At 39.6% G+C, this 23056-nt stretch overlaps 1 protein-coding gene across 2 annotated transcripts in view; it reads right to left on the bottom strand.

The window, feature by feature from the left end:
• tatdn2 (TatD DNase domain containing 2) overlaps positions 1-23056 on the bottom strand; it is a 34943-nt gene that overhangs the window by 6119 nt on the left and 5768 nt on the right. For both annotated transcript variants that reach the window (XM_059649654.1, XM_059649653.1), the window contains exons 2-3: positions 8021-8893; positions 5418-5545 (exon numbers count right to left, since the gene is read on the bottom strand). In XM_059649654.1, coding sequence (XP_059505637.1) covers positions 5418-5545; positions 8021-8893 — 1001 coding nt within the window. The remainder of the gene's footprint in view (positions 1-5417; positions 5546-8020; positions 8894-23056) is intronic.

The following is a 23056-nucleotide window of genomic DNA, read 5'->3' as shown; positions in this document are numbered from 1 at the left end:
ATGGAAAATCCAGAACTTGTGGAAACAAAGTGATATCTTGAAAAACATCCATATTACAGAGCTGGTGTTGCTGGACATCTTATAATCCATAAAGTGGATAAATCCCTGGGACCTGATCTCATGTATCCTATAACTTTGTGTAAGCTAGGGAAATGATTGCTGGAAGACTGGAGGTTTGCAAACGTGGTGCCATTATTTAAGAAAGGTTGTAAGGAAATGCCAGGAACTATGGACTGGTGAACCTGGTGTCAGTGGTGGGCAAGTTGTTGGAAGGAATCCTGAAAGACAGGATTTACATGTATTTAGAAAGGCAAGGACTGATTAGGATTAGTCAACGTAGCTGTGTGTGGGAATTTATGTTTAACTAGCTCAATCGAGTTTTTTTTGAAGAAGTACTGAAGAGGATCGATGAGGGCAGAGCAATGGACGTGATCTACATGGAGGTGTTCAAGAAGATGCCTCGTGGTAGACTGGTTAGCAAGATTAGACACAGGCAGAACGAGCCATTTGGATATAGAACTGCCTCGAAGGTACAAGACAGACAGGGGTGGTGGTGGTGCTTTTCAGATTGGAGGCCTGAGACCAGTGATGTGCCACAAGGATCAGTGCTAAATCCTCTGCTTTTCATATTTTATATAAAATGATTTGGATGTGAACATAGGAGCTATGATTAGTAAGTTTGCAGAAGACACCCACATAGAGGACAACAAAGAAAATTTCCTGAGGTCAACAGGACCTTGATCAGAATGGCCAAACTGGGTGAAGAGTGGCAATTGGTGTTTAATTTAGATAAATGTGAGGTACTGCATTTTGGAAAGGCAAATCAGTGTAGGACTTATACACCTAATGGTAAGGTTCTGGGGAGTGTTGCTGAACAAAGGTCGACAGTTCCTCTAAAAAGTGGAGTCTCAGGTAGATAGGATAATGAAGAGAGCATTTGGTATACTTGCCTTTATTTGGTCAATGCATTGAGTATTGGAGTTGGAAGGTTATGCTGCAGCCGTACAGGACATTGGTTAGGCCACTTCTGGAATACTGGTCTTCAATTCTGCTCTCCCTGCTATAGGAAGGATGATGTGAAACTTGAAAGGGTTCAGAAAAGATTTAATGTTGCCAGGGTTGGAGATTTTGAGCATTAGGGAGAGGCTGAATAGGCTGAGGCAATTTTCCCTTGGAGTGTCAGAGGCTGAGGAGTGACCTAATAGACGTTTATAAAATCATGAGGGACATAGGTAGAGTGAATAGCCAAGTATTTTCCCCAGGGCAGGGAAGTCCAAAACTAGAGGGTATAGCTTTACAGTGAGAGGGGACTTAAGGGGCAACTTCTTCATGCAGACAGTGGTATATGGAATGAACTACCAGAGGAAGTGGTGGCGGCTGGTACAATTACAATATTTAAAAGGCATCTGGATGGGTGTAATGAATAGCAAGGGTTAGAGGGATATGGGTCAAGTACCAGCAAATGGAACTAGATTAATTTGGGATGTCTGATTGGCATGGGCGAGCTGGATCAAAGGGTCTGTTTCCATGCTGTACACAGCTCTATGACAGACACTGGAGGACAGATGGCCACATTACGCGAGTGGAGTAAAACAAAGATAATTGTTTTTAATCAATCTCAATGACTTTATAGGATATTTATTTTCTTGTAATATCAGTACATCTTTTGGTGTTGCTGTTTAGTCAGGTGATCCAGGATCTAGAGTATTATTCTCAAAATAAACAATGGAATTACTCGGATGGAAAAAGAACAGAAGCTTTGTGACTGGGCAGATGACAGTACAGATTAAGTGCAAAAAAAGGATGGTGGTACAAGCTCAAAAAGAAAGTCACAATGGGACACATACAGAAAATAAAATGTTTGAAACTACAGTGAATGGCAGAATCACAACACTACCAGCCAATAGCAGAAAAGAAAAACTAAAATCACCACAACTAAAAGAGAAACAAAAACAGAAATGTGACTGGGTTTATAGACTGAAATTGCTGAACTTGAGACCAGGGAGATGTAAATGGGCCAAGTGAAAGACATGTTGCGGTCCCTTGAGCTTGCTTTGTTGCTGTTGCAACCCAAACACACTTATGGTTTGTTGTACGGGTGTTACAGCTCACCATGCTCTAGCTGCTGCTCATGATTGATGATGACCGTGGGAGCAACCTTCAAGGTATTGGAAACCACACAAGTCGAGTATGGTAGATGTAAATCACTTCCTGATTTAAATCAAGAAATCTCTTGTAGTTGCTAACAAGATATACTTTACTGCATGTTAGCAAATAGTTTGGGTTACTTGATATGATTGGCATTGGTATAGGATTTGAGAAGGGTCAGGTGTTGAGTCTCATTCCTTCAAGATCCTCAGCTGTACTACCCACAAGTTCATAGGACTTCATAATGGGTAGTGCTAGTGTGAATCAGTATTAACCCTCTCATACCCATATACATACTCCCACAAGCCCTAGTTTCCTATTAGATATTAGGAAGTTAATTTGTCCCACCTTCCTCAAATCCAGACTTAAACTCAAAATAGTCTTGAGGTTTTGTTGTTCTCCTGGAGTAGAATATCCAAATCCCTTTGTAACTCAAGAACTCTGCAATCTTTCATCATTTAGATAATATTCATTTTTATTCTCCCTGCCAATCTCACATTTTCCCATATTCTATTTGACTTTTTTTCTTTAAGTTAACTGCAGCTTGTGGGGCTCATGCTTGAAGTTTTTCTTGTTGGAATGCATCTATTCTGTATACACTCTGGAATATCCCCATACATGTTTGTCACTGCATCTTGTCCCTTAACCTAGATTTGCTACTTTACTTTAGCTAATTTTCACACATTCACAATTACCTTTTTAAGTTTAAAAGATACAATTCTTGGAGTCATTCTTCTTTCCCTCAAACTGAATACAAAGCTCAATCACAATGTGGTCATTGCTACCTAGGAGAACCCTCACTATGATGTTATATATCTGCAACAGATTATGCCACAATCTGCTTACTGACACTGAGCAACACAAGGATAGGGGTGCATTTTAAAATTGGGAGATTTGTTTGCAATAATGTAATGTATTCTGCTTGCCAGTTAAAAATAATTTTGCAGTGTGCATGGTTTTGCCACTGTACTAGAGGAATATCCTTACATTTTGAGGCTAAAATCAGGATTTCTGATATCTTGTGTTTTCACAATAAGAATCTTGTTGTTCATGGCTTTAATAAATTATTCCCAGGCATCAGGGTTTAAGAAGAGAGATCTTACAAATTAGGCCTGTTTTCTCTAGATTTTTAAGAGGTTAAGGAGTGACCCAATCAAAGTCTTCAAGATATAATGTCAGGTAAAGGCAGGGCAGATAATGATGACCTACTTCCACTGTTTGGGGATTCTTAGAACTAGGGAACATAGTGGAGATGTCAAGAAGCACGTCTATTCACAAACTGTGATAGATGTTTGTAACAATCTTCCACAAACTGTAGTGGATACTGGATCAGTTATTAATTTTATATCTGAAATAGATAAATACTTAACAAGCAAAGATATTAAGGGATATTGGCCAAAGACAGGTGTATGAAGTTAGTCTCCAGATCAGCCACAGTCTACTGAATGGCAGAATAGGCTCAAGGGTCTGAACAGGTTGCTCCTGTTCCTGTATTCTATCTTACAGACAGCCTACTGAATCCTTTCCATTGTGTGGGGCTTTGAAAAATGACACCCATCTTTATTTCAGCTCTTATGAAATGCAATCTTTCATATGGCCTGAATAAAATCTCCCAAACTTTGTCTGTTAGGCCTGGTCTGTTTAGACATTTTAAAACTTTCCCAATGTATTGCCTTAAAATAATGACTTTACAACGTTTCTAAAATGGCAACCTTGCATTGATATTTATTTTGTGCCCCTATACTGCAATTTCTATAGCCATACCTCATGGTGTAAGCTTGCTATAGTAATAATGCTTCAGAGGTGCAAGTAATGTATTTTTAACTTTTGCTTTCTCCAGACTGGATTTCTGTTTTAAAGTTTTCCCCAGTCAACTTTAGTTTCACTCAGCCTCCAATGCCTGTTCACTGACCACTAAATTCATGGCCTAGACTGCTCCAACATACTTGCAATGCAATTCTCCTGCTGCATCGTGACTTTTAGTCGAAATGATGATACGATTCACTGGAGTATTCTTCCTTGTTGAGGAGTGCCAGAAGGGGTTTATCTGAAGGACTTTTTTTTCTAAAGCTCTTCCGTGCTGCTAACAGTGTTGAATGGACAAGTGACCTAAAAATGTAGTCTGAAGATCTCATGCGGTTGTGGACCATGCAGTATGAAGTCAAAATAAACCTGCACCCTGGCATTCCACTTTACATAGTATGCTCATGAAGGTTACTGACACCTAAGTGTAGGAAACTATCAGGCCTGCTTGGTCTTGTGTGGTAGAAAGCCAATTCCTAGTCTAAGTGGAAGAGTCTCTGAAAGGTTACTAGATATTGCATGTGAACTACGAGTTACAGGTTACATTGATATTATGGACATTGTTACAGTGACAATGAGGAGGACCAAATGTTTGGACTCAGATTCAAGATCCTAAGCTGTTCTGCCCACAAGCACCACCCAGTATTAACTCTTTCAGATCGACAAACAAAATATTTCTGCCAGCAAGATGTAACACAAGCAGCTTATTGCAGTATTATATCATATCCTTCAACTGGAAATTGGACTAGTTCTCAGCTATGGCAAAGATTGCATCACTTCCTCATGTGAGGATAGGACTTCACAACGTTTTCACAATTTGAAGAGTATTAGACCGAACAGTAGAATAAAAACTTTGGAATGTGTCACACCAACAGCTGCTTTGAGAACTGTAAATGCATTGAGTGCAAGCAGAGAAAAGAAACAGAATCCTCTTCAGGTATATAAATAAGAAAACAGAATTGCAAGTCTATATATTTAAATATCTATTTGATAAATTACTTCAATCCAGAATAGACTAAACTATCCGAATGCCACAAATGATCAGCAAAAGCATTTCATAGAGAATGAATGGCTAAATACCCAAAAATGTACAAAATTCCTAGAAATTACATTTTAGATTGCATGGCTATTCACTCTTCAGTTATTTTATTGGTTTGATAACTGTGGGCAATCTGACTTTTGTGAGGGCTAGCTGGGAAATTTCAGTGATTTAATTTCCAAATGGAACATCTGTTTGGCTGCATGTGGAACATAGATCAATGCAGAAGCATCCCTTAAGAGAATCTACCCCTGCAGGACCAGAGCACAAGACCTAGGCATAAAATGCAGAAAAACAACAACTACAAATCTAGAGATCAGTTTGAAGTGTTCGTGCATCCCAGTAACTCAGATGCACACATGGTATTAAACATGAGAAAAATAAAAAGCCCTGTAACAAAGTCAAAGCCCAAGTAGAAACATTGTACCTATGAATCCTGTAATCCCTTGGGACATGAGTTTTCATTAGCTCAAATAAGTCTTCATCAGCATCCCTGCCATGAATGACAAGAGGCTTCTTTAATGCCACTGCAAGTTTTAGCTGTCTTTCAAAGACCTGTGGAAAAAAAAAACAAGAAGGTAGTCAAAACTTCATTTGGTAGAACGGAATGCATATACTGCTGAAACATTAAGACACTTTATTCAAGCTTTTCATCTTGTACTCAACAGAACAGTTTGTAAGAATACAATTTACGGAGAAAAGCAACATTTTATACCATACGTAAAGGACTGTCCTGATTAGTAGGCGTGTTGGCATAGAAATGACTAGTTAAATGCAAATTTAAATTATAAACCAGACAGGATGACTGATGAGGCAATGCCTGACCTAAGCCATTCACAAGTTCACTTCTGTCACCTATTTTGTGGAGATGAAGCAGGCACAATCATTGATGATCATGAAGATCAAATGTTTATTCCTCCATTCCATTCCCAAAGCACATGCACCAACTAATGGGGTTGAAGTTCTGAAGAACATTCATACCAGACTCAACGTTAACTGTTTCTCTTTCCACAAAAGCAGTCAGATCTGCTGAATTTCTCCAGGATTCTATTTGTATGGTACAGACATAAGCTCATCCATCATTTCCCTCTATTAAAGAGATTATAATAGCATTGAGTAACAATTTCAACTTGAAATAAGCTAAACAAGGAAGCTACAGAACGTCATGCATTACATTTGTCCATAGCAATTGGAAACCGCAGCACCAACAGACCAGGTAAAAATTCAGGCTCAATCCCCATATGGCAGAAACAGGAGGTATTCAGTAATGGCAACAGTAATGGCAAATCTATTTGAGCAAGTTGTGAAATTTTATTTTAGGAGGGGGGGGGTAAAATATGTTTCTGCTGTGTAGGATAACTTAAGTGATCTGTGTGAAGAAATTATTAAAAATCAGTGTGAAGGAAGTCATTAATATGGCTATTTTGTGGAAGTTATAAACTTAGTGCCTAAACATCACTAATTAAATTATTCTCCACAAGCACAGCAAAGTTAAACATTTTTTGAAAAACAGGAAATCTTCAAAATACGCAGCAGTTCAGGCAGCATTTGTGGAGAAGGGTTAGTGTTTCAGACTGAAACGATCCTTCAGTACAGCAAGATTAATTTGGAAGTGTAACAGACCTTAACAATGTATGAAGACATGGAAAGCAAAGTAAGGGGAGGAAATAACAAAAAAGAGGAAGATGCAAGATAGGACAGAATGTAGGCCATATATATTACAAAAGGGATGATGGTGCAAGGCAACACAAAAAGGGCTGTAATAGGGAATTAACAAACAAAAAAGGTTTTGATGGGCTAAAAAGTGACAAAAGCAGAATTATCAGCAACTGCTACTCAATTTCTTTTTGTTTGTGCAAATGAAATTACAGCCAATCATTTTTTCAGATACAAAGTTTTCAAACAGAACAATCTCATATTCAAGAGCTGATATAAATGCAAATGTCCCAAACTGCTGAATAAAAGGAATATTAATACAAAAAATAATAATAAGCCTATAAAAAGATGCAAGGGCAGGCATCTAAAATCCGTCAAGGAGCTGTGTTTTAAAAGGACTGTAAAGGTAATCATAGGAGCATAAAAGGAGTTCAAAGAGTTGGAGAACTTTAAGGAAGGAATTTCATAGCTTAAAACTTATATAGCTGAAGACACAGTTATTAAAATCTGGAATGTGCAACAGGCCATAATGGAGTTGCACTGACTAAGGCTTGTACAACTCTAACCGAAGTAGAAGGACACTAACAATTTCAAAACAAGGATAAGGACTTTACATGATGTTGGATCAGGAGTTGGTATCAACAAACATAGGGCATTTAAGTCAAGAAACAGATTGTGAAGATTTCGAAAGGCAAAAATGTTGATCCAAAGTAGATGCTGGGAAGCTGGCCAATAGAAATTTGGAATAGTCAAGTCTAGAGGTGACAAAGGCATGGATGATAGCTTTAATTTTTTAATTATTTATATTGAAACACAAAAAAGATACCTTTGTGAATAGATTACGTATGTTTTTACACCACCAGAAGAACACCCATGTGTCCAATTGTGTGTTAACAAGCAAAGCCTGCTAAGGGCAATGCTGACATGGACAAAGGCATTAAGCAGATTACGTATCATTGTTAGTAATGGGAGTCAATTAATCACTGAAGAAAAACAGTGTAAATGCTTCAACTCCAAGGGTTTAGTCGTTCGCATTGGATATGGACCAAATTAACAGATTCTCTGAACGAGGATGAACAAAGTTTTCTCCTAAAAATTTCATTCACAGGATGAGGGTTTCACCAGCTAGACCAGAACTTATTTGCCCATGTAAATGGAGTAGTTCATAAAATAAGAACAGGATAATCCGAGTTGATAAATTTACCGTGCCGTAATGAGGGATTTGGATAATCAGTTCAAAATAATTATTTGCAAACATTTATTGGGATTTAAAGGCAACATTTCTATACATCTTTGATTTAGTTAGCATAGTTGTATAATTTAATGTTTACAGGATAAATTCACTAATACACAAGATGCCTTCCCTCCACATACCTGCTTTTGTTTGGCGATGTCCGTTGAACACTTATAAGAATAATCCAATCCCATCTCACCAAAAGCAACTGCTTTGGGGTGTCTCAGTGCTTGAATAATTGCCTTTTCTTGTAAACTTGTATAATAACGGGCAAAATGAGGGTGGCAGCCAAAAGCACCCCAAACAAGTGGTTCATCCAGTAAATATTCCCATTCATTCCCAAGAACCAGGCTACGAGGGTCACAGAAATCTGTGATACATCCCTGAAACTCCGCTGGGAAAGTGGTGTCATAAACCTTCATAAAGTTTGAAAAAGTTCCACTAAAAGACAATTTAGAGAATAAAAAGTCCAGATGGCAATGTGTGTCTATAAAGCCTTCCTTTTGGTAGTTCAATCCCCACTTCAGTTCACAATGATTCTCCAAATTATTAACCAAAGTTTCAGAATCGACTATTGAAGAGTTGAAGGAACCTGTAGTCATATCCAGTTTATTACTGTTTTCAAACTGACGTAATGAGCAGCCAAGTGATTCAAAAGACAAGCTATTGCAAATAGTAGACTGTAAACACTGTGAAGTGTTTACTAAATGGCTTGTAAATGATTCTGTTCTTTCTTCACAGTTAGGCTGTTGCCAATTTTCATGAAGTGCGCTGGATGAAGATTGTTGCGAGGTTGGAGGGCTTGCCCTGTACTCTGAATGTGGATAAGAAGAATTCAAGTACAAGAATGGTGGATGTGTTACACATTTGGTTGCTAAAGGAGTGCTAGTGTTGTATTTTTTTAGGTTGCACATTGGACTAGAACGTTCCTGTGGAGACATAGCTAAAGCAGAGGGATCTTCAACATCAGAACAGTTGCTTCCAAAAGATTGATCACCCTGAGAGGTCAACATCTGTTTAAAATGAAAAAAGGACAGATAAACCAAAATGAATATGTTACATTGAAAATTTCAGTGCAGAGATTATGCAATATGTGCACTTTGAAAAAGGATTTAGGCCAGATTGCATAGTGCATCAATTGAATTGTTAAGAAAAACACCAATTTATTTTATAACTTCTCTCTATAGGTATCTACTAATCCTCAAAAATTGTAAATACGGATTCAGATACAAAATTCCAGAATTTAAATAAAGAAATGCACAAATAGGTTTCATATTTTCATTTCCCTGTGGAAAGTGACATTCTAGAAATGAGACCTGTTCTAAAAGTACTGAAAAGAACAAAACACTTAAAGTACAATGGGAAGCAACCAATGTTCCCCCTAATTTCAGAACAGGTCTAAGTGCTCACTCCTTTCATTTTTATTAAAACACAGTCATATATATAGTAATTTATAAAGACCGCACATAACTCAGCAGTCCCTATGCAGAGACTTTTGGGCTGCTGTGCAACCACGTGACAGATTAGAGACAACTACAAAAACTGCTCAAATTCAGTAGCATCAGGGACAAGAACCTTTCTTTTCACCTATACTTATATGGAACATGTACCCATTCAAAAAAAGGATGCTTTTTCAATGTAGTTTATAAATTTTTTTTAAAAATGTGAATCTCTCAGAATCAGGGAAGTAAACACAAAAGAAGCATGTGCCCAAACTTACATTTGTGGGCTGGATCCTCCCCTTGATCAATATCTACTTAATCTACCAATATCCTCCCACTTTTCTTTACATACCCATCTAATTTATTCCTTAAATGGAGAAGACTATTACCAATCACCAACTTTCAGTCAAGCATTCCACACCCTCAACTATATTTAAAGTTTTTTTTCCTATATTGGGTCTTAAGTAAAAGATTTTATATCTATGTTCCTTTATTTCTTGTTGACTGGCAAGTGTTGAACACTCTTGCTATCAACTGTTTCACAATTTTAAATGTCCATTATATTACCCTGTTCAAATGGGAGCAGCCTGATTTTTCTAATTCTTTCCTATTTCCTCATTCCACTTGCATTCTACTGAGCCTGGTAAAAAAAAATTCAAGCGTTGAAAATTCAAAATGTAACAGTAACAGCATCTGTGGAGAGAGATTCAGAGCTATTGTTTCAGGTCAGTGGCTGGACCGACATTGATTCTAATGCTGCGCAAACTGCTGAGTAGTTCCTGCATTTTTCTTTTAAGCATTCTATTTAATCTTGATTATATTCTCTATACTGTCTCAGCACTTGATCTATAATTTGTAGCTCAAAACAAACAGAATATTTTAGGAGAAACCCAGTATTCAATTAGCTTCAAGCCTTGTTGTCTTGAGAATGGGGCCAGTTTGTTCAGTTGGTTGGCTAGCTTGCAATGCAGGATGGTGCCAACAGGTTGGGTTCAATTCCCACGCAAGCTAAGGTTATTATGGAGGACCTTGCTTCTCAAATCGCTCCCCTGGCCTGAGGCATGGTAACCTTCTGAGCCACCATCATTCATTTCTCTCTGATGAGAGAGTACTCTATTGTTTGATAAGACGACGTCAACTTTATCTTCACCTCTTGGACATCCTGATTAACACGAACCTGAACCTCAAATCTCCATGCTATTCCACACAGAGCCTTTCCAACATTAGTTTAAAAATAAAAGTAGCACCTTATATTAAATGACATGGAATTTCATTGGTGACACTCCTTTTCACCTTTCCTTGCATCACAGAATTATCAGATTTGGTTTACATATTTAAATACCACAAGCCTCATTTCCAATTCATCAGTCTCAAGGCTACCATTACTTATACCTAACCAGTGAAAAACCACTCCCAATGCCACTTACTGCCTTCCTGCGAATGAGTTTCTAAATCTAATTTTCTCCACTCCTAATGTCTGACAGCTCAAAACTTTGCCAATGGTCATCTGTCAGTCAGACATCTTGCCTGGAAGTGTTTTCCAAACACCCATGTAGATCACATCTGCTAGAATTTCCCCATTGACCATAACTGTCACTTTCCCGAAATAAAAAAAAACAACTTTAACAAAAAAAAAACAACCCAAGAAAAACCCAAAAACTTCCTTTGATACATGTTGATTGTATCAAAATTATTTCTGTTCATCCAGACAGTTAGTCCATCTTTAAAATGATTCCAAGTTCTTCCCTGCAATGTTACACTAATTCACCTGTAATTAGTCAAACTAGAATGGCCTGCCTTGAGTATTTGCAGTACATGCTTGTATTTCCAAAACACTCAAACTTAATTTCTTGGGCCTCAGTTCCTCCCCCATTTCTTTCAACGTCTTTGCATATATCCTGTTAGATTTCATCCCTGTAGCTTAACTAAACTGTTCTAACATTTCATCTCAATGCAACCTCCTATTGATTATTTATTTGGTAAACACTGAAGTATGTTAGAGATAACGGGAACTGCAGATGCTGGAGAATTCCAAGATAATAAAATGTGAGGCTGGATGAACACAGCAGGCCAAGCAGCATCTCTGGGGCACAAAAGCTGACGTTTCGGGCCTAGACCCTTCATCAGAGAGGGGGATGGGGAGAGGGAACTGGAATAAATAGGGAGAGAGGGGGAGGTGGACCGAAGATGGAGAGATAAGATGATAGGTGGAGAGAGTATAGGTGGGGAGGTAGGGAGGGGATAGGTCAGTCCAGGGAAGACGGACAGGTCAAGGAGGTGGGATGAGGTTAGTAGGTAGATGGGGGTGTGGCTTGGGGTGGGAGGAAGGGATGGGTGAGAGGAAGAACCGGTTAGGGAGGCAGAGACAGGTTGGACTGGTTTTGGGATGCAGTGGGGGGGGGGGGGGGGGGGAAGAGCTGGGCTGGTTGTGTGGTGCAGTGGGGGGGGGGGGGGAGGGAATGAACTGGGCTGGTTTAGGGATGCAGTAGGGGAAGGGGAGATTTTGAAACTGGTGAAGTCCACATTGATACCATTAGGCTGCAGGGTTCCCAGGCGGAATATGAGTTGCTGTTCCTGCAACCTTCGGGTGGCATCATTGTGGCACTGCAGGAGGCCCATGACGGACATGTCATCTAGAGAATGGGAGGGGGAGTGGAAATGGTTTGCGACTGGGAGGTGCGGTTGTTTGTTGCGAACTGAGCGGAGGTGTTCTGCAAAGTGGTCTCCAAGCCTCCGCTTGGTTTCCCCAATGTAGAGGATGCCACACTGGGTACAGTGGATGCAGTATACCACATTGGCAGATGTGCAGGTGAACCTCTGCTTAATGTGGAATGTCATCTTGGGGCCTGGGATAGGGGTGAGGGAGGAGGGAGGAGGTGTGGGGGCAAGTGTAGCATTTCCTGCGGTTGCAGGGGAAGGTGCCGGGTGTGGTGGGGTTGGAGGGCAGTGTGGAGCGAACAAGGCAGTCACGGAGAGAGTGGTCTCTCCGGAAAGCAGACAGGGGTGGGAATGGAAAAATGTCTTGGGTGGTGGGGTCAGATTGTAAATGGCGGAAGTGTTGGAGGATGATGCGTTGTATCCGGAGGTTGGTAGGGTGGTGTGTGAGAACGAGGGGGATCCTCTTAGGGCGGTTGTGGGGGGGGGGGGGGGGGGAGCGGGGTGTGAGGGATGTGTTGCGGGAAATACGGGAGACGCGGTCAAGGGCGTTCTCGATCACTGTGGGGAAAGTTGCGGTCCTTGAAGAACTTGGACATCTGGGATGTGCGGGAGTGGAATACCTCATCGTGGGAGCAGATGCGGCGGAGGCGGAGGAATTGGGAATAGGGGATGGAATTTTTGCAGGATGTTGGGTGGGAGGAGGTGTATTCTCGGTAGCTGTGGGAGTCGGTGGGCTTGAAATGGACATCAGTTACAAGCTGGTTGCCTGAGATGGAGACAGAGGTCCAGGAAGGTGAGGGAGATGGAGATGGCCCAGGTGAACTGAAGGTTGGGGTGGAAGGTGTTGGTGAAGTGGATGAACTGTTCGAGCTCCTCTGGGGAGCAAGAGGCGGCGCCGATACAGTCAATGTACCGGAGGAAGAGGTGGGGTTTGGGGCCTGTGTAGGTGCGGAAGAGGGACTGTTCCACGTAACCTACAAAGAGGCAGGCATAGCTGGGGCTGCAGTATGTTACTTAAATGTAAAAACAGACAGTCCTGAAAATATTCAGTATGTCTGGTAATATCTGTGGTCAGCAAAACAGTTAAGATTTGACTTTTCATCAGAACTGGAAACTATTAATTACAACTTGCAATTCTATTTCTCTCAAAAGATACTGCCAGAGCTGCTTGAGATTTCCAGCATCCACCATATTTTGCTATTATATTAAATACCTCTGCCAATTTATACTTATTCTGAAATAACAACTCACTTTTTGGGTCTCGCCTCACATTTAATACCTGACTTTTGTTTTCTAATACTTTGAACACTACCTTCTTGAACATTGCTGGTTTTCAAAATAACTCTACTTAACCACAGAATTCTGAAACTTAAAATGGACTGTTTATACTCCATAATAGTTGATCATGTAAAAGTTGAACCCTTGACCATTTACCCAAAAGCTCTTTCTTTTTAAAAAATATACACCTCATGCTAGCTTTGGGAGTGAGGTTGAGGGAACACAGTCTAGCGAGTCTTTTTCATTAATGCTCTTTTCTTATTTAAAAATGTCAAAGAGATAGCCTGGAATAATATACCCTAAAGAATTCAGAAGCACAGCAGCAACTGGCAAGACAGTATCATTTTCTGCAATTCCCAAGAACCAGTATTGATTTCAATCCCTCAAAAAGTAATACTTACATTCAAGTTGACCCCCTACTTTTCACCAAAAAAAAAGTCTCATGCCTGGCTTTTACACTAGTAAACTGGGTTTTTCTTTGGTGGGGGTTGGGTGTGTAGAAAAAAAAGTGTATGTTTGTTTTGTAATATTCCAATTTTCTCTTAATGTCATCTGCTAGCCTTTGTGCTGTGCACAATCACTTTTCCTTTCTCAGCAACTAACTCATCTGTATTCTTATCAAATTGTACCCAATTAAAATCTAACATCACAGTGAATTACTTTCTCTCACATTTAACTTTGAACTTCAGGTACAGAATGGACAGCAAGAGACAGTGAATGTTCTTTGGAAAAAGAACACGCCCCAACCAAAAAAAAATCAGAATTGCTCCTTAACTTATGATCTTTGTAATACAACGGTGGCAGAAAACAAGTAAACCACTCATCTTACCATGAATATTTTTCATTGATCAGTATTATTTTTTGAAAGGATGTTCTTGTTTCTTCCTTTTACACTTTGTTCATTATCCACAGCTACATCCTCAAATACCAGCTCTGGGTTCAGCTTTTTGATATTATTTCCTGGAGAGCTATTCGATCCATTGCTGTGCTTTGGTTCTACAGAATTATTTTCAGCATCAGTTTCATACTCTTGAAAGCGGTATTGAAACAGCTCCAGGGCATTGGTCCTCTCATGGTAAATCTCTCCTGGTTTTTGCCCACAATATTTTGAGAAAGGCTGGATTAGTATCTAAAGAACCTGTGTTTCTTTGAAGTGGTTGCTATTTCTAGTAGCATTTGGTGACTGGCTTTTACTTAGGACTCCACCAGTAGCTTCTGATATGGCTTTTAGCCAGAGGACTTCAGTGTCCTGCACTGATGCTGCCTTCAAAGTCTCTTGAATAAGATTTTTATAATCTCTTCTCTGGACCAAAGATGGCTGTTTGCTTCAAGGTACTGCTCAAAACTGCAGGAGGACTTCACCTTTTGTTTGTTGTACTAATTTATAGCAATAATAAAATAAATCAATCAATCTCACAAGACCAACAGATATGACCAAAGTGACAAGGAGTTGAGTTTATACTTTTCTATTGTTAAGACAGCTGCAAATACCAATAGCATTCCAAAAATACTAAACAATCAAGGGGCAAAAAGGGGAGGCAAATACTACAAATATTACTGAAGGAAAATTACTAAGGGAACCAATAGGGTTAAAGACCAAAATTCCCTCAATGTCATTGGCCAAATCCTAGGACATTAAGAAAAAAAACTAGAGAGAGAGATATTGGATGCACTGACAGTAAACTTACAAGAATCTTTAGATTCTGGAGAAGTACTAGAGGAAATGTGCCCATGTAACATGTGTATCTACAAAGGGAAGCAGACAAAAAAACAAAACAGGTAACTATAAGCCAATTAACTTAACACCTACTATTGGAAAAATGCAATAGCAAAACAATTAGAAATACGTAATTGATCAGGGTTGGCATGGCTTCATGAAGCAGAAATCATTCTGGATGAATTTAAGTATTCTTTGAGGTGGTAATAAGCACGATAAATAAAAGGATAGACAGTGGATATAATTTATTTATATTTCCAGTGGTACTTGATAAGATAAAAACCCAATGTCTGTTAGCTTAAGTTGTCTATATGGTTGGATAATAACAACATGGATAGAGGATTGGCTATCTAACAGAAGACAACTGATATAAGAAGGGCATTTTCAGGATGCCAATCAGTAACTAGCAGGGTGCCACAGGGATCAGTTCTGGGATCATGATTATTATATCAGGACTTAGAAAAAGAAAGTAAACGTACTATCATCCTGTTTTTGGACGACAAGAATAGGTGGGAAGTTGAGTGGCAAAGTTAACAGTTTAGTAGAGAGAGAGATATAGACAAGTTAAAATAAATGGGGAAAACCTGGCAGATGGAGCACAAGGTGGGAAAGTGACATTTTTCACTTTGGCAAAAATAAGAGGATCTAAATATTATTTAATGTAAAAGTGCTACAAAAATTATAGCGGAGGATCCTGAGTCCACGTGCAAAAATCAAAAGAAGCTACTCCAAATTCAGCAGCTAACAGAAATGTTGCCTTTTATTTCATGGGGAACAAAGCAAAATATGGAAGTTTTGTTCAAACAATGCTAGTTAGGTCACATATAGGACACAACAATTTTGGAAAGAAATACTGGTATTGGAAGCAGTGCAAAGGCAGCTCACTAGATTAATCCCAGTATTGAAGGGATAGTCTTCCAAGGACAAATTGAGTAGTTTGGGCCTATACAAATTGGCATTTCAAAGAATGAGAGGTGACCTTATTGAAATGACAAGACTGAAGAGACTCGAGACGGTTGTTCCCCCTGGTGAAAGGGTCTAAGATCAGAGGGCATAATCTCAGTAAGGAGTCACCCAGTTTATAAAGGAGGAATTTCTCCTCAAAAGGTAGTTCATCTGTTGGACTACTATCATAGGTGAGTGGAGAGGCTGAATCATTAAGCATATTCAGGCTGAACTAGACAAAATTTCACAACAGAATCAAAGGTTTTGCTCTCCATGCATTTGGAAAGGCAAGGTCTGATTAGGTCAACATGGCTTTGTATATAGGAAATCATGTCTCAAATTTGGTTGAGTTTTTTGAACAGGTGACCAAGATAGATGGTATTCCAGTAGACAATGTCTACATGGGCTTTAGCAAGGCCTTCAACAAAGTACCACATGGTAGAATGATTAGTAAGGTGAGATCATAGAGGATCCAAGAACAGGATACAAAATTGACATATCTGTAGGAGACAGAGGGTGGTGGTAGAGGGTTCTTTTTCAGACTTGAGGCCTGTGACAGGCAGTATGTCACAAGGATTGTGGGGTCCACTGTTGTTCGCCATTTATACAAAAAAATTGAATGAGAATATAGGAGGCATGGATAGCAATTTTGCAGAAGACACCAAAATTGGTGGTATAGTGGACAGTGAAGAAGTTTATCTAAAAGAGTACAATGTGATCTTGAGCAACTGGGCTTAGGGGCTGAGAAATGGCAAATGGTGTTTAATGCAGATAAATGTGAGGTGTTACATTTTGTTAAGACAAATTAGGGCAGATTTCTGCTTAATGGGAAAGCCCTGGGAAGGCGGTCAAACAGAGAGATGAAGGGATGTAGGCACATAGTTCCTTGAAAAAGTGATGACACAGGTAGACAAGGTGGTGAAAGCAGCATTTGGCACATTTGCCTTCAGTCAAAATATTAGGTACAGGAGTTCGGGCATCATAATACAGCTGTGCAAGGCATTGGTAAGGCCGCGTATGGAGTACTACATGTAATTCAGGTTGCCCTGTTACAGGAAGGATGTTATAAACTGTAAACTTTTGTTGTACCTTTCCAAGGATGTTACTGAGAACGAATGGTTGGAATTATAAAGGAGAGGCACAATAGACTAAGTTTTTTCCCCCTTGGATCATAGAGGGCTGAGGGGTGTCCTTAGGAGGTTTACAGAATTATGAATGGCATCGATAAGATGAATTAGCCAAGGTGTTTCTCCAAGGGTAGGTGAGTCCAAACTCGACGGCATAGGTTTAAGATGAGAGGGGTAAGATTTAAGAAGGCACCTGACGGGAAACTTTTTCACAACTACAAGGGTATGAAAATGAGCTGCCAGAGGACATGGTTGAGGCAGATACAATTACAACGTGTACCTGTCCAAATGGCTTGTAAATTGTTAGGAAAGGTTTAGAGGGCTATGGGCCAAACGGCAAGTGGGACAAATTCTAGTTAGAAAACCTGGTTGGTGTGGATGGATTGGGCCGAAGGTCCTGCTCTGTGCTGTATTCCTCTTATCCTTGGCGGTGGTGGTAGTAGGAAGGCAGGAAAGCCAAAGTGAGGATTATCAGGTCAGCCAGAATCTTACTGAATGGCAGAGCAGATTCAGTAGACTGCATGCTCATTCTTCATAAGTTCTTTGGGTAACCAACATGATCTACTACCTTGAATTTGCTCGAATAAATGCTTTTACCTGCTGGACCCAAGCAGGATGTGGTCGATTTTCATGATAGTAACATCTCACCAAATAAAGAAAAACTGTTCTTGTTGGGTGTGTTTTCCTCTAACAAAAATGAACAGCTCTAGAAGAGTCATTTTATATTAGCAGTCACAAGTAATTAACCAGACATTTTCTTTCCAGTGCACAGGTCTAAACATCTCATTCTCTATTGACTGATCAAATTTTAAAGAACACAGAAGCTACCTTATTTACTTAGGATTTTCCATTTTTGAAAATTTAAAGAAGAACTAGATCCCCTGCAGCCACTGGTTCCAAGACTTTAAGGAAGAAAAGACTTCTGCCTGCATCAGATCCTTCTGTCTCTGCAACTGTGCTGAGATCTATGGAGACTCTACTTGATCTGACCATTGCTTCCCAGCAAAACTCTCTGGCTCTACTGTACCTCACACCACCTTCCCACCGCTAGTTAGGCTGCCAAACCCCAGTGAATCTATTACCTTCTCCAAACTATAATTCCTCACACCAGGGCAAGGGCAGCAGATGAATGGGGACACTACCTGGATGTGAGTTTGCTCGCTGAGCTGGAAGGTTAGTTTTCAGACGTTTCGTCACCATTCTAGGTAACATCAGTGAGCCTCCGGTGAAGCGCTGGTGTAATGTCCCGCTTTCTGTTTATCTGTTTAGGTTTCCTTGGGTTGGTGATGTCATTTCCTGCATTGATGTTCTTTTTCTCAGAGGGTGGTAGATGGGCTCCAAATCAATGTGTTTGTTGATGGAGTTCTGGTCAGAATGCCATGCTTCTAGGAATTCTCATGCGTGTCTGTTTGGCTTGTCCTAGGGTGCATGTGTTGTCCCAATCAAAGTGGTGTCCTTCCTCATCTGTATGTAAGGATACTAGTGATACCTTGCAAGAACTGTGACAAAAACTACATTGGACAAACAAGCAGAAAGCTAGCCACTAGGATACATGAACATCAACTAGCCACAAAAAGACATGACCCACTATCACTAGTATCCTTACATACAGATTAGGAAGGACACCACTTTGATTGGGACAACACATCCACCCTAGGACAAGCCAAACAGACACGCATGAGAATTCCTAGAAGCATGGCATTCTGACCAGAACTCCATCAACAAACACATTGATTTGGAGCCCATCTACCACCCTCTGAGAAAAAGAGCAGGACATGACATCACCAACACAGGAAATGACAACATCACCAACCCAAGGAAACCTAAACAGAAAGCGGGATATAACACCAGCGCTTTCACCGGAGGCTCACTGATGTTACCTCGAATGGTGATGAAACGTCTGAAAACTAACCTTCCAGCTCAGCGAGCAAACTCACAATCGAGAAACTTAACCCGAGCTACAAATCTTCTCAAAACTCACTGGGAACACTACCATCCACAAGTTCCCCTCTAACTCATTCACCATCCTGACTTAGAAATATATAGTTATTTCTTTAATATCATAAGGTCAAAAATCCTGGAACCTCCTCCCTATCAGAGCTGTGGGTGTACTTTAAGTAAATAGCAGCAGTCCAAAAAGGCAGCCTACCACTACCTTCTCAAAGGCACTTAGGGATAGGCAGTAAAATGCGATCCCAACCAGTGGGACCTATATTACTGGAGGAAATTTAAAAAAAACAACGTACCTATCTGCACTATAATTGTAAAGCTACAACAGCCAACGCAAGTTTTAATTTCTTAGAAAAACATATGCAAATTGTTCCAAGGTAATAGGATTGAGATGATAATAGTAGTTTGTATCAAAAATTACTGAAGCATTCCCAAAAAAAAAAGTCACCCTAAACACTCCTTCCGTAAACAAGTGATGTTTCAATTAATTTATCCCTTTGGCATATGCAGTGTTGGAAAACCTAACCAACCTTACTACTACATCTTAGACCTTATTCTCAAAATTTGAAATTTAACATTGACATTCTTTTCATTGAGACATCCACTATGTTTTTCCACCATACATTAATTGCTCAAAATAATAGCCTTAAACCAGAGATTCAACATTTATGGATGAAGGAATTAATCTCAGGTGACGAAGTTATCATGGTTTCTAATTAGCAGAGTATTTGGTGACAGGTTGAACAGATGGTCTCTTTCACTTCCCCACCATGTAGTGTCTCCTTTCCCCTCCTCAAACTGAAGTACGCCCCACCATTGAAGCCTCCTGCTTCCCTCATGCCCACAGCTCCCCCACCACGCGTGCCCACAAAAATTACTGCTTTGGCACACTCCCAGCAATTCATTCACTCACTTCCCTTCTCACTGCCTTCCAATCACAGGCTGTTTCTCCTCCTGGGTTTACTGCCTACCTGCTCAGTGAACTTATCTAAATGAGAAGAACTTTGCAACGTCTAGAAGTAGTTTAAAGGAAAACACTCTCCAACATTTACTATGGCAATAAATCGGTGTCAATGTCACTCTCATGCTGTAAACAACAGAAAAACTAAGCTACTATTTTAAGTACAGTAAGTCCTCAAAACATTGCAGTAGGGCTTTTAAAATGTACAGCATAAAGAGAGAATCAAAGCTAACTTTCTCATTATAAGCAATGTATGAATATTAGTTCTGACATCCCTTTCTCCTCAGGAAAGGAATAAAACAATATTTGTAAATTAAATATCTTATTTCAAGAATGAAACATTATCTTCCGCCTTACTATCCAGTGCTACATCATGTGTTCACTAATCAATGTTTAATCAAACCATCAGTTGCCTTAGATTGTGCTTCCCAACACTCCCAGCTGTGGGCCACCCCTCTCACTATGTCTATCTGTCTGCTGCTTCCCTCTCTTGAACCCTTTCTGAGAGAGACCTTAGGAGATAAGTGATGAAAGGCAGGTAGAAAAACTTTGGAGCAAATGACTTCAGAGTCCTTAGTAGCAGGTTGGATTATATGCAGAAGTGGCAACTTAGTTGATGTATCTGCATTTGCTTCAAAAGAAGAGATTTGCATGCTGGACAATGCTGAAGGAAAGAACAAGTGTCTTTGATGCTTAAAAACCTTGAAGAAATTTTCAGTGACCACCCATACAAACAAAAAGAGTTCACAATTCAAATTCTAATTTAATTGTAGAACCATCAAGCAGGGACAAAGCTGTTCTTTTCAATGCCAACCTGAATTAAAGATTGACAGGAAAAATTTGATTCCAATATTTCAAATTAAGGCCACTGTTATATTTCAGCCATTGGATCAAAATGTCAAAGTATGTAAAAACTGTTAATACAAAGTTCCTGCCTCAGTGATAGTAGCAGTGAGTACATGGACAAAAGCATTATCTTTAACAAGATCACCATCATGAATCAACCTGATCTGGTATTTAATATTAATATTGTGAATAATTTTTCCTCAAGGCTGATGATGAATATCATAATTGGTGAATCTAACTACTCAAGTATCATTAATGTATTATGTTAGTGACTGAGCGAGATTTGACTAGAATTTTTTTAAGATTCCCTACAGTGTGGAAACAGGATGACTAAGTCAGAAAGTTAGAATAACCTTGGGGATAATTATCTCATGAACAAACAGATACTGGGAGCAGGAAGTCAGTGGGGCTGAAAGTGGTCTTGAAGTAGTAACTTAGAATAGGCGATAGTTTTGGCTAAATTCTCCTCCCACTGAGATTAGTCAATACAGAAAATAGGTTCGCAACTTCCTACTACACGTTTTACAGTACTGTCCAAGATCAGCTTGTGTTTTAAAGTGCTGGGTTTGAAAAGTAAAAATATCACCTGTAAAATTTGTATTGGTTTCCTAAAAATCCTTGATCAAAATCACTGAAATGTTTTATATGCATAGAACTTACACAAAATGGACAAAATAAAAGCAACTTTATACAGAACAGACACAAGGTGGAGACATTGTGCCATACTTGTTCAGTAACAGTAACAACTGAAACACACTGACACTCCGAAACGAGTATAATGAACAAAGCATGTCACAGTCACAAGGATTTTTTCTTTGTTTGGTGAGATTTGAATAAACAAGCCAGCTTGGCACTTGTATGGTATGAATGTTACTTGTCACTTATCAGCCCAAACCGTGCTGCATAAAGGAACAAGCTTCAGTATCAGAGTTGTGAATGCTACTGAATATCATGCAATCAGCAAAAATCTCCACTTATCTTGTTACAGAGGGAAAATCATTGATGGAACAGTTGAAGGTGGTTAGGCCTAGAATACCATCTTGGTAAATTCCTATAGTAATGCCTTGGGACAGAGGTGATTGCCCATACAAAGTACCACCATCCATGGAAGTGCAGTTGAGAATTATCAGACCAGCCATGATCTCTTGAATGCCAGAAGACTCAATGGGCTGAATGGATGACTTGTGTTCTTACATTTTATGGTTTGACTGTTGGGTTGGCATGACAGACTGAATGGCTTGCTCTGATCCAAGCTCAAGTTCTGCCACATCCAGCGTCAAAAACGATGGTGAACAGTTCAACAACTAACAGTTGAAGTCTACTCCACAACCATCCCTAACCTCAAGGATGATGGTACCAGTATTTAGGTGCAAAAAGACATTTGTCACCATGCTTATTCATAAGTGTAGTTGATCATAGCTCATTGAACACATGAATGCCTCTTATTCAAAACATTGGTAAATCAAAGAAATCTATTAATGGCTACCTTAAATATGCTGAAAGCTTGAAATTGCTCCTTCTATGGAGGAGGATTCCAAAGGTTCACAACACTGACGTTTAAAAAAAGATGACTTATCTTGGACATAATGAATAATCATTTAGCTTCTCTGCTATTTCACTCTTAAAATTTCCTGACTGTCTAACGGACACACATTAGTTTTAGCCAAATATGGTCTTGTTACACATGCTTTTTAGTTCATTCAGGTGTTTTGCAAGAAGGTATCATATTCCATTCATGCCTTCTTTGCCAGTTTCTTGGTCTTCCTTTTCTCTCACCTGAAAGCCTCCAAATTCTCAGATTTATTGCTTTTTCAGGCAACTTTACAAACCTTGTCTTTTAATCTTCTACAATCCTGAACTTCCTTCAATAGTCATGGTTGGCTGAGGTTTCATAGTAACTATACATAAATGGTGACAATTTAACAGCCAACAGTTGAAGGATACTCCCCAACCATCCCCAGTCTCAAGGTGAAAGGCAACAAAAACCCGAAATATTAACTGTCTCTCTACACAAACACTATTAGACCAGTTGATAATTTCCAGCATTTTCTATTCTTTAAAACAGTCAGCATCTGATTCTGCTCTGAATACATTTCATTTAGTGCAACACTACCATTACACAACACAAAACTAAGAAGACAACACTGTGTGGAGCTGGAGGAGCACAGCAGACCAGGAAGCAGAGAAGCAGGAAAGTTTATGTTTTGAGCTGGGACTGTTCTTCAGAAATGGGGAGGGGCAAGGAAGCTAGG

This window comes from Stegostoma tigrinum, chromosome 11 (genome assembly GCF_030684315.1).
Source record: "Stegostoma tigrinum isolate sSteTig4 chromosome 11, sSteTig4.hap1, whole genome shotgun sequence".
Taxonomy (NCBI): Eukaryota; Metazoa; Chordata; class Chondrichthyes; order Orectolobiformes; family Stegostomatidae; genus Stegostoma; species Stegostoma tigrinum.
Note: the sequence above shows the minus strand (reverse complement) of the source record. Positions and strands in the feature narration are given on the sequence as shown.